General features: G+C 41.2%; 1 protein-coding gene across 1 annotated transcript; it reads left to right on the top strand.

Annotated features, from left to right (window-relative positions):
* Positions 1–1,409: 1,409 nt before the first annotated feature.
* Positions 1,410–2,919, top strand: lpar6a (lysophosphatidic acid receptor 6a). Its single transcript, XM_037678300.1, has one exon. It carries the CDS (start codon positions 1,581–1,583, stop codon positions 2,652–2,654), a length of 1,074 nt encoding a protein of 357 aa, XP_037534228.1. The 5' UTR covers positions 1,410–1,580; the 3' UTR covers positions 2,655–2,919.
* The last annotated feature ends 9,123 nt before the right edge of the window (positions 2,920–12,042 follow it).

The following is a 12,042-nucleotide window of genomic DNA, read 5'->3' as shown; positions in this document are numbered from 1 at the left end:
TACTTACTTTTAGGTTTAAGATTTAAGCTTTTGTGGGGTCGAGATGAGGTAGAGGCAGGGCAGCCAACCTGGGACCAAAAAGTCGTGGTTTGATTCCCATCCATTCCCACATGTCGTGGTGTCGCTGAGCAAGACACCCAATCCTCAATTTCTCCCCGGGCGCCTACATATCTGCCCACTGCTCCACCTGTGTGAATCTCACGTGTGATGGGTTAAATGCAGAGAACTAATTTCGCCATGGTATGGAAACATACAATGATGACAATCTCAGACTTCCCTTCCCTTAAGCTACTACTTTTAGATAGCATTTTGTTGCTTTAACTTTTAGCTAGCATTCAATTTTTTTTTAAAGTCTTTTAGCTCGACCTTTGCTCGTTATAGCTTCAACAACACAGTTTCACCTTTTTCTGTAAATTTAAGCAGTCATTTAATGCTCACCATTGACTTCACAAAAAAAGCAGTTTTTGTGTTTAATATACAAATTTTTTTTTTTTTTTTTTTTTAGGGAAATGAATCAATTATTTAACTCTTTTTTATACTTTTTGAGTCAAACATGAATAAAATAATACTTAATTTTAGTATACATATTCAATATCTAAAGTTTGTTATGGAAACTGCATAAATCAAAAGCACCTTGGGCAGTTTTCCTCTTGGTGCTGCTGAGTTCTGTTCTTTTCTTCTTTAGTGGCTGTTGGTTTTTTTTAACAGACAAACAAAAGAGGGGGAGGAGTTCCTGAGAGGCTGTGGGCGGAGTTACAATAACTGCTCTCCTCAAGCCCCAAAAAACTGTGTAAACCCAGCAGCACAAAGGAGGAGTGAAGACCTGGAGTGCGATCGGTACTGACAGAAAGCTTCCCAGGCTGCTGGAGGAAGAACCTGAGAGACTCGTTTATTCTGTTAGAGGAAGAAGGACAAAGGAAAGGAAATGAGTCCTGAAAAACAAATAATAATGTGAAAGACGGTCACATTATTCCAGAGACAGCGAGCGTGGCTCTAAGCAAACTTGAGTACTGCTCTTGCGAGGAAACATGATGCTGCTGCATGCTCCTGTGAGCATGGGGACACATGTGACAGCTTTGCTACTTTGGAGTTGAAACAAGCAGAAACGCAGGAGTCACATTTAACAAAGGGATCGAATCCAGCCATGTGGACACCCTCTCTAATGGAGCTGTATTAGGAGAAGTCCCCTCTGGCCTTGGATCTCATGCTATCTCCTGATGATTTGGACCATTTGAGTGGAAAGGAGCCACATTTGACTGATTTATCTGAGTAAGTAACAGTGAGCCTGCGTCTGGTGAAAAGAGACTGGACAGGGGGAGGGGAAGAGGTTCCAGCCTGGATCTCTGTCCTTTGGGAGGATCCTCTTAAAGTGCTTTAACGGCTAAAACAAATATATCAAGAGAGGGGAAGTAAATCTCACTGGCCACGTGCTGCTGTCTTCTTTGTAATAGTTGGAAAGAATAATCTGCGGTGATGGCCTGAGTGTGTTTCAGTGCACCAGACTACTCTGGTCTTTGCTTTTCATTCATTGGGCAGGTGGGCACAGTTCATCACTACAGAGACCCTTGGCTCATCGTCCCATGATGTACCCCACCCCTCTGCCCGAGAATATCACCCTACAATCGACAAACTGCACCAAGAATGATGACTTCAAGTACCCCCTGTACAGCACGGTCTTCAGCATTGTGTTTGTGATCGGGCTCATCACCAACGTCGTGGCCATGTACATTTTCACCTGCTCCCTAAAGCTGAGGAACGAGACCACGACCTACATGATGAACTTGGTGGTGTCCGACCTGCTGTTCGTCTTCACGCTGCCCCTCAGGGTGTTCTACGTCATAAACAAAAACTGGCCTTTTGGAGCGCCGCTCTGCAAAATCTCTGTCTCGCTCTTCTACACCAACATGTACGGCAGCATCCTCTTCCTCACGTGCATTAGCGTGGACCGCTTCTTGGCCATCGTGTACCCTTTCCGCTCCAGGATGCTCAGGACCAAACGCAACGCCAGGATAGTGTGTGCAGCTGTGTGGGTGTTGGTGCTGTCAGGGAGTCTCCCCACTGGGTTTTTGCTGGACAGCACCACAAGAGACAAAACCAACGACACCATTTTCTGCTTCGAGAACTTTTCGTCCAAGCAGTGGAAGTCCCACCTGTCGAAAGTGGTGATCTTCATAGAGACGGTGGGCTTCCTCATCCCTCTGCTGCTGAACGTCTGTTGCTCCATCATGGTGTTACAGACTCTAAGGCAGCCTCAGACCGTCAGCCGTGGGGGGAAAGTGAATAAAACAAAAATCCTGCGCATGATAATCGTGCACCTCTCCATTTTTTGTTTTTGCTTCATCCCCTACAACGTAAACTTGGTGTTTTATGCGCTGGTTCGCACTAAAACCTTGAAAGGCTGCTTCGCGGAGTCGGTGGTTCGAACGATCTACCCGATAGCTCTTTGCATTGCCGTCTTCAACTGCTGCTTTGATCCCATTGTTTACTACTTCACCTCTGAGACCATCCAGAACTCCATCAAGCGGAAGTCTCCGAGCAGCCGTTCATACGACATCAAGTTCTCAGAGGCCCAGCAGTCGGAAACCAACAGCAACCTGCAGTTTAGCTTGAGGAACCTCAAAGCTAAGGTCTTCCACACCGAGTCCTCAGTGTGACGTTAAGGTCAAGGTGTAAAGTTGGAATCCACCATATAAAGTTAGTTTTCCATGGAACGACGCAGGTTGGTGGTTTTTCGGAGTACTTTACCGTATTTTGGTCTTCATCTCAGGGCGAATGTTTGGAAGTGTGGATTTAAAAGCTTCTGCTCTGCAGGACGTGACCCTTTGCTCACATGTGGATTTGTTATGACTACTTACTAACTTCTCTTCCTGGGGAGTGTACTGTTACTGAGTTCAACACAATTACACTGCCAGTGATGAAAAAGGGAATTTACTATGATCGCTGAACTGGTATAACATTCACCAGTTCATGTGTATTTGTACATATCTGTGGTAAGTTGTGCTAACTTTAGAGTATTATCTATTAAATTAACAAAGACGTATAACAACTTACACAAATGAAAGGATTTTTGTTTGAAAGTGTGAATTACAAACGCATCCCTCTGTGATTTACAGTTATTTAGGTGAGGAATTGTGAAACACAGAATGCAAAGTTGCCTTTTTTTTTTGTGTGTTAATGTGGTGCCATTTTATTTTAAAACTTGTTACTGAACACTGAATGCACTGACAGAGTACTGCACTCACACCATTGTCATCAATAAAAGCCATTTACTGTGTAAAACGAACCACTGCTCCGGAAACCTTTTGTCATTTCAATTGGTTTGACTCAAACGTGACATGAGGTGGTAAAAAGTAAAAGGGCCCTGGATTTTTTAATTTTTTTGTCTTTCTTCTGTGGGAGAGTTCTATCTTCCTGTGTGGCGAGAGACGTTCTTAATTGGTATTTTCTCACTTTTATAGTATAACATTTGAGTGTGTGATGTATAAAGGGCCTTAAAAGGATTTAAGTTTATTTTTATGTCATAATAGTTACTAATTAAGCACCACCAGTGGTACATGGGTGCAATGAAAGAACCAAAGCACTGCAGTTTGTGTTTTGTTTATTTTTATCCAGACCGTAATTTACTTTTATCTGCCTGAAGCCCTGAGACTTCCTTTTTCTCACAGTGAACACAGAGTTCATTAGACTTTTAAATGACACACACAAAACCTAGTGAAACTGCATCGCAAACTTAAGTAATTAAAACGAAAAAAGCAGAACTCCAGCTAAAATCTAAAAGTTGCTAAATTCATCCATCCATTGTCTTTACCTACTTCCTTTTGGTGGGGTCACTGGTGCCCATATTCAGCAGTCACTGGGTGAGAGGTGGGACACCCTGGTCAGGTCTCCAGTCCATCACTGGGCAAGTTGCAAAATGTCATCTTGAAGTAGCAAAACACCAGCTAAAAGCTAAAGGTGGTAAAAGGCTAGTTAAAAGCCAAATCTAGCAAAAGGCTGGCTAAAAGTGGCAACGTTGTAGCTAAAGGTCAAAACAAAAGCAAAAAGAGGGCTAAAATTGTTGGGTTTACTGTATAATCAGTGTCTGGCCGTGACAGTTTGATTTTATTTTTCATGTCTCCTGTTTTCGTCATACTTTTCTGCAATAAAATATTCCATAGATAAGTTAGAAAAAAGTAGCAAATATTATCTAAAAGCTAAAAAAAAGTCAAAAAGCTTGCTAAAAGCAGCAAATCAGTAGATAAAATTAAAAGTAGCAAAAGGCCAGCTAAAAGGAGCAAAAATCTAGCTAAAGCTACTAACTACATTGTAGTCAAAAGTAGCTAAAGTTTGTTTTGTTTTGTTTATTGCTAGTATTGTACAGTCAGGGCAGTGTCTTGTTTTGTGTCTTTCTTCCTGTTTCTATTTTTTTATCTTTTTACACTAACTTTATTTTTTTTTTAAATTACCACAAACTTAAGTCAAAGCTAAAAATAGCGACAGACTTCCTCTTGTAAAAGTATAAAAAATGTTAGCTTAAAAGCAAAAAGCAGCAGTAGAAGAATAGCTAAAAGCTAAAAGTGGTATAAGATGACTAAAAGTAAATGGGCGAGCATTCAGAAACAAATGTCGAAGAGCTCTAATTTCAAATACTGAAAAAAAATTATTTGCGAATAAAATTACATATTTTGAAAAGTATTTAGTCACATTCCAAAAATCATTAGCACTCAACTTCAGAATACTAGAGTGAAAATAAACTACAACTAAAGTGAAGGCAGCAATGCAATAAACAGACATTTAATTGGAAAACCTTGTCACATTCGAATCGGACGTTTACATGAAATGTGGCTAAAGTTAAGCTAAGCGCGGTCCAAACAGATGAAGTTAGCTGTCTGAGCTAAAAGTTCAGGCTTTAAACTGGTTTCAGTTTGTTTTTACTTCCTCATCTGCTTCATGCACAGCAAGTCTAGACAAACTATAGATTTCATGGCAGCTGGAGGTATGTTTTCCAAGAAATAAATACTTCTTAAGTAGTATTTATTATGAAAACAGAAGTGCGTGAAGTAAGCTAGTTGGTGACAGCAGAATCACATTTTCCGTGCTACGTTTGTTTTCCTACCTTCAGCTTGTGTTTCCAGCACTTTTCCCGCGTCTTTTGCAGTATATACAAACCATAGTGGGTTTTATTTTTTAATAAAACACTGAAATAGCTCCCATGAATGTCACAGTGACGTCCAACTACAGGCAATATTTGGTGTTGTTCAAGTTGTCAGCTTTCACACTTTCAAGCTTAGATTTGCACAACTTGAGCTGATGTTATTTGTAAATTAAAAGCAGCACAAGCAAAAATATAAGTGGCTCTTTTTTTTAGGAAGGACAGCGTGTTGGAAGAGTCCGTGAAAAATCTTTGAGCTTCCAGTCATTGAAAGCTACTGTGGTGGAGACCCAGAATAAAAACCTAAAAGTTGACCAGGTGCCCTTTGCTACAGGAAATGTTGCGTTTGTGGTGCTGTGAATAAACTACAAGTGATAACATCATTGAGGTGTCAACACAGCATGAGGGAGAATAACAGAACACAGACGCTGCTTGAGCTTTACTGAACCAGTCTGAAGGTCATCAGGCAGCACAATCAAATTAGGACTCATGAGTTCATGTGAAAAAGTCCAGGGAACAACGATGCATTTTACTGTTGACTCTAACAGGTAATCATTTGTAGATGTTCATCCAATAATTACTTCCTGAGAGCTTTATGCCATTTATGAGATACTCTGCTAATTATATAGACAAACATGCAAGAAAAGAGGACAAAAACACCACCTCGCCTTCAGTGGCAGGCGATAACAAAAACGAAACGTGGCTTTGCGCATCATTAAGCCTGTCAAGGGTCAAGCAGTCAGTTCTGTGTGCAGATGATCCAATCCGACCAGGTGTTTTTCTGCTGATGTCTATAAGGATAAAGGCAGGAAGCGAACAGGACAAAGGAAATCACAGCTTAGAAGCACTTCAGATAACAACACTTAGGTTTTGAAGTCATTGTAATAATTGAACACAGGCGCTTTGTAAACGTCTCGTTCAGTTCTTCATCTTGTTCCTGTTTATTGATTTGTGTGAGCTAAAGTTTGCTGCAGATAAGGTTGCATGTTTTCTGTCTCTGCAGCGGCTATCTAATCAGCTTGACCTTTCCTTCCCCGCGGGCCGCAGGTTGGAAAAAAAAACACACATCACGACTCGTCATCGTGTAGAGCCGTTCTGCTCTGCAAATGCAAGTCCACATGAATCAGAGGAGGGAAAAGGCGAAATGTGACGTCTTGTCTCGTCAGTGACGCAAAAGGATTGAAACATCCTAATTTTATGCAGAGTATTTTGAGTTCTAACGTCACTAGTTTGATCTTTTCGGGTTTCTATCGCTCGTTGCAGATGTGAGGCAGAGCTCCTGTTTGTGTCTGTTTATATGTAGCGTTAGCAAAATATCTCATTTTGACAAAACTCACGGAATGTAACAATTGAATGAACATTTACAACTGATTTACTTTTGGAATCAACCAAATTTAAGATGGCTGAAGCACCTGAGTGACCTTAACACTAACATTGTTATAATTCAGCCAGTTTTACAGAAACTGAGATAAAATTTGGTGTTGTAGTAGCTGAGCATTATCTCCAACATCTACTCCAAGCACATCTTTGTGTATAGGTTTGCCTTTAACTTTTGGCTTTAACAGTGTTTCTGACATCAAACTGAGGACTAAGTGGTGTTTTAGTGAGATATAAAAAGCTAAAGTGCACTGGTTAAAAAAGTTGTGATAATAGACTTTTGTCAAAGTATAATAAATAAATAAATACATTTTTTATGGGGTCCCTTGAAGGACAAATTTGAAAATATAATCATTAAGAGTGTTTTGAAGCACTTTTCTGAGCAACACTAACAACTAAAAGTGATTTTGAGCAGAAAAGCCCTAAATTTTTGCCACTTTCCTGTTGTGTTAGCAAAATTGTTTTCTACAAGCAGGGAAATCCCAATATCCAAGGTTCTTTATTGTCAATCGCATCACGTGGTACATGAGGTGGAACGAACTGTGTACTCAAGGTCCCAGTTATACCCCCAAATAGCAATAAAGTATAAAAAAAATACAGTATACAAGGATCTAAGGTATACGCAAAACAATAGTAATGTAATATAATACAGTGTATTAAACAGCAGCCTGAACATGAGTCTGTTGTGAGCAGATGGGTATATAGCAGCTTAAAGGCAACAGATCAGCAGCATGGATAACCAAAAATTGAAATATCATTTGTGGTTTTCTTTTACAAACAAAGTCAAGAAATCCTCATTAGAAAATGCTTAAAATGGAATTCAGATCAGTTTAAAAGCCAAATGCAGCCATATCTTTAGAATGCTCAAAAAGCCAGGAATCTGAAAACATGCGCATTTGAGTGCAACCAAATTAGACCTAATCCCTGATTTGATGTGACGGGTCACATTTGTCTTTTAGCAAAACTTCTCATGAACCACTGGACAGATTTTAATAAAACTCAGAAAGCCATCAGTGTCTTCAAGTCTGTATCACGAGTATACACTTGTGCTTTAAAGTGTAAAAAGTTCAGATGAGCTCAGGCGTGCAGGTTGAAATGAGGTCATCATCCTTAGATTATAGCTTTGGATCACGTGAACAAGGAGAAGTGACTTCCTGCCAAATGGATGTGGGAGATGAGGGAGGTTGCTGCACCAGATAATCATTCATTTTCACTCCAGGCAGGAGAAATCAGGGAGGAAATGGTTGTAATTATCCTGATATGACTAGTGCTAATTTAGATATCTGCGCTATTTTATCATCATTACAGCATGCCTGATAATTCATTCCTCGAATTTTATGGAAAAAAGGGCTATTTTTAAAGGAGATTTGTCACCCTGTCTAGATTAATGGAGGTACAGAGACGGTGGAGACAAAATATTTTATGCGGTGCAACTTTCCTGCAGAGAAAAGTGTGATAAAACACACTTGACATAATCAGCAGACCAGGTTTAAGAGGAAATAAATCTGACTTAAACTAGAGGCTGAACTAAACTAATTACAAGCTGCAGAATAACAGAGCAACAGTCACATGTAATCTCCCTTAAACTCCCAGTCGCCTCAGACCATAAACATCTTATCAGCCTTCCAGAAGTTTTGGGACCGGATCAACTGTTGCACAACGTCTCAGGAATGAAAGAGAAAGCCTGAGCAGCATGTTGATGTAACACTCCCTGTACTCTGGAACAGGGTGTTTATGATGAAAATGTATGTGCAGCATGCGAAGTGTTCAGCTTGTTAGAGGGAGAGAGGTTGATCCTGGGCTGGGCCTATCTCAGCAGGAAATTAATTTCACAGCCGGCTGTTTGCATAATGTCTGTTGTGGTTCTTGTGTTAATCGATCCAATGCGTTTTTACCTTCAGGCAAGAACCAAACCTGTTGTCACCTGTCTGTGTGTCATCAGCTCGTGAGCCAAGATTCCTGAAGGAAGGAGGATTGCAAAAAATAAAAAAGGGCGGCTCTGTTGTTCAAACAGAAGTCATTTCAGGAGTGTTTTGATTGTAACCAGGGGAATTGTATTGTTACCACTACAGCAGTGTGCGTGTGTGTACTTAGTATTTGTTACCTTTTTAGGATTTTTACTGGTACAATCACTCCTATGGAGACCAAAGCCCAGTCCTGATACAGGGAAACACCAGTTTTGGGTGAAGTGTTACATTTTTTTTAAGGATAAGGCGTGAACTGAGTTTGGGTTAGTCATGCACTGCTCATGGTTAGGTGTAGGGAAGAGTCAGGTTAGGCTACAGGAATTAATAAAAGTTAATACAATGCCATAATAAGGACAGAAATATAAACCCGTGTGTGCCTGTGCTTCATTTTTGCTACACCAAAGTTCATGCTCATTAATCTAGGTATAAATACAGCAATGTTTTGTCAGGTCATCTGGACGGTTTCTTTTGTTGCTGAGACGTTTCATCCTTCATTCGAAGAACTTCTTCAGTCTGAGGAGACACCAAACCAAACTGAATCCCACAAACAGCTCTCTCCCAGAGTGGAAAAAAAAAACAGTTTGCTGGTGATGAAATTGGTGATGGCCACCTCAACTGGCTCCTCTCAATGTGGAGAAGCAGCGGCTCTACTCTTGAGTCCCTCCCAGATGACAGAGCTTCTCACACTGTCTCTAAGGGAGAGCCCAGACACCCTGCGGAGAAAACTTGTTTCGGCCGTCTGTATCTGAGATCTCGTTCTTTCGATCACAACCCAAAGCTCATGACCATAGATGAGGGTAGGAACGTAGATCGATGGGTAAATTGAGAGCTTTGTATTTTGACTCAGCTCTCTCTTCACCATGACAGATCTGTACAGCGCCTGCTTCACTGTAGACGCTGCACCTATCCACCTATTGATCTCTCGCTCCATTTTTCCCTCATTCGTGAACAAGACCCCAAGATACTTGAACTTCTCCACTTGGGGCAGGACCTCCTCCCCGACCTGGAGAGGGCACTCTACACTTTTCCGACTCAAGACCATGGCCTCGGATTTGGAGGAACGGATTTTCATCACGACTGCGTCACACTTGGCTGCGAACCACTCCAGCGAAAGCTGTAGATCACGATCTGATTAAGCCAATACGGCCACATCATCTGCAAAAAGCAGAGACGCAATCCTAAGGCCACCAAAACGGATCCCCTCAACACCTTGGCTGCGCCTAGAAATTCTGTCCATAAAAGTTATGAACAGAATTGGTGACAAAGGGCAACCTTGGTGGAGTCCAACTCTCACCGGGAATGAACCCGACTTACTGCCGGCAATGTGGACCAGGCTCTGACACCGGTCATACAGGGACCTAACAACCCGTATCAAAGGGCCTGGTACCCCATACTCCCGGAGTACCCCCCACAGGGTTCCCCGAGGGACTTGGTTGAACGCCTTCTCCAAGTCCACAAAGCATATGTAGACTGGTTGGGCAAACTCCCACGCACCCTCCAGGACCCTGCTGAGACTGTAGAGCTGGTCCAGTGTTCCACAACATAATCAGTAACATCAAATTTAAGAAGAAATATTTAATTTGTTTTGCATGTATACCTTTTTTGACCACCGGATGGCAGTATAAGAATAAAACGAAGGATGGAAAGTAAGGGAGTGAGCATGTTTCTTGGGTTCTCAAAATGGTGGCCAGCCGGTGTGGATTGATCTCTTCAGCATAGCATTTTTCACACAAAGCTTTTAATTAAAAAAAATCAGTAAACAAGTTCTCAACTTCTTTTTGCAGAGAAAAACAACTTTTTACATGAAGGCACGGGATTCAACCGTGAATTTTGGAGCTTTGACAAGATGGAGGTTTTTTTCCCGAGGTCAATCTGTTAGCTTAGCTCGTAGCTTCTCAACTTAGCTGCTTTTAACCATCCAAAAACGCGATTTTGGATGGTTAAAGTGGATTTTAAAGAGAAAGGGAGGGGTCAGTGCAGAGCACCGGAGTTGAGCCTTTTGCCATCAATAATAATAATAATAATAATGTCATCACAATGTCAGCACTGTATGTTTCCATACAATGGCGAAATTAGTCTCTGCATTTAACCCATCCACCACCAGGTGGTGCAGTGGGCAGCTATTGAAAGCGCCCGGGGGACATTTTGGGGATGAGACGTGCTGCCCAGAGACGCCACGTGATGTGCAGTGACTGGGGATCGAACCTGGGACTTTCGGGTCCCAAGCCGGCTGCCCTGCCTCTACACCATCTCGGCCCCCAACATCAAGTGTCTTCAGTAGAAAGAGAGACACAAAGAAACTATAAATCTGATAAATGAAAATGAGGTTGATAATTTTCATCTATCATGCGATTAATTGATTTATTGTTTATCGCAACAGGCCTGTCTGGGAGTGAGCTGTTTATGGGATGCAGTTTAGTTTGGTTGCTCCTCAGACTGAAAAAGTACCAGTACTTCAGATGAAGGACGAAACGTCTCAGCAATAAAAGAAACCGTCCAGACTCAACATTCTTGGCTTTTTGTTACATTTTTTTGGTATAATTACCTACCTTGTCAGGACTGGTGGACCTCATGTGGACCAAAGCCTGACCCAAGTGTGTGTGTCTGTGTGGATAATGAAAGGTATCTCTGGTGGTACCACAAAGTCGTTTCAAACTTAAAAGTGAAAACTCCCAGCTTGGAAGTGGGAGTAAAAAAGGAACCAACTGGGTAAAGTTCTGACTCAACATGTTCCAAGTGAGCAGACAGAATTTCCCACAGACATTCCCCGTCACGTAGAGAAAAACTGTCAACTCTGTTGCTCATACCTTACAGAGGTAGGCGTGAGCAGATATATTGTGTAAAAACTCGACAAACCTTGTACGTACCGATCACATGAGATAACAGAACATCTAATCTTTGGAGTGTTTCAGTCTGACTCACATCGCTGATAAAGACTTATCCAAATGGGGTGTTCTCTAAAAGAACAGGTGTTTCCTCTGCTGCAGGCCATTCCTTCAAAAACTCCTCAAGTTTTGAACAATGAGCAGCTTTTTCTTTTTTCCTGTAACTATATTCTGAGAGAAGCCACCTTGTGAAACTGATACTACAGTACCTTCAGGACTCATGCAACTAAATTAAAACAGGAAAACTGCTTTTTAATCCCTGCAGCTTCTGAAGATGCAGTGACGTTGCAATAATTGTGTTCCTTTTCTGGTGAATGTGATGCATAATTGTTTCCTTGGTAACTTTAAATGAGCGGCGGCGCATCCATAAAAAAATAAAAATACTTTTGTCTTCTTACTCTTGCCTTTGTTCTGATCTGATCTCGCAGCTGTATGTAAAAAAAAAAAAACATCAACTGGACTTCTATTCTGTAGTTCAAGACATTTTGCTCTCCATTCAGGAGTTTTTCTCAACTCAAATAAACAGCTGTAGTTGAAAAAGATTGAAAAAGATGGTGAAATATTATCATTGTATCTGTTCTGTAACTGTGGATTTTAAAATTTACTGATTGTTTTCAACATATCTGTCATGTTAGACAAATATTTCCTGAATCACTAGTTGGAATTTAATGAAACTCTCAGA

The sequence above is a fragment of the Nematolebias whitei genome, chromosome 6 (assembly GCF_014905685.2).
Source record: "Nematolebias whitei isolate Nwh7 chromosome 6, NemWhi1, whole genome shotgun sequence".
Classification (NCBI taxonomy): domain Eukaryota; kingdom Metazoa; phylum Chordata; class Actinopteri; order Cyprinodontiformes; family Rivulidae; genus Nematolebias; species Nematolebias whitei.
Note: the sequence above shows the minus strand (reverse complement) of the source record. Positions and strands in the feature narration are given on the sequence as shown.

Excerpts from the sequence above, each read along its gene's own strand:
- lpar6a (XM_037678300.1), top strand. The coding sequence starts at position 1,581 with ATGATGTACCCCACCCCTCTGCCCGAGAATATCACCCTACAATCGACA.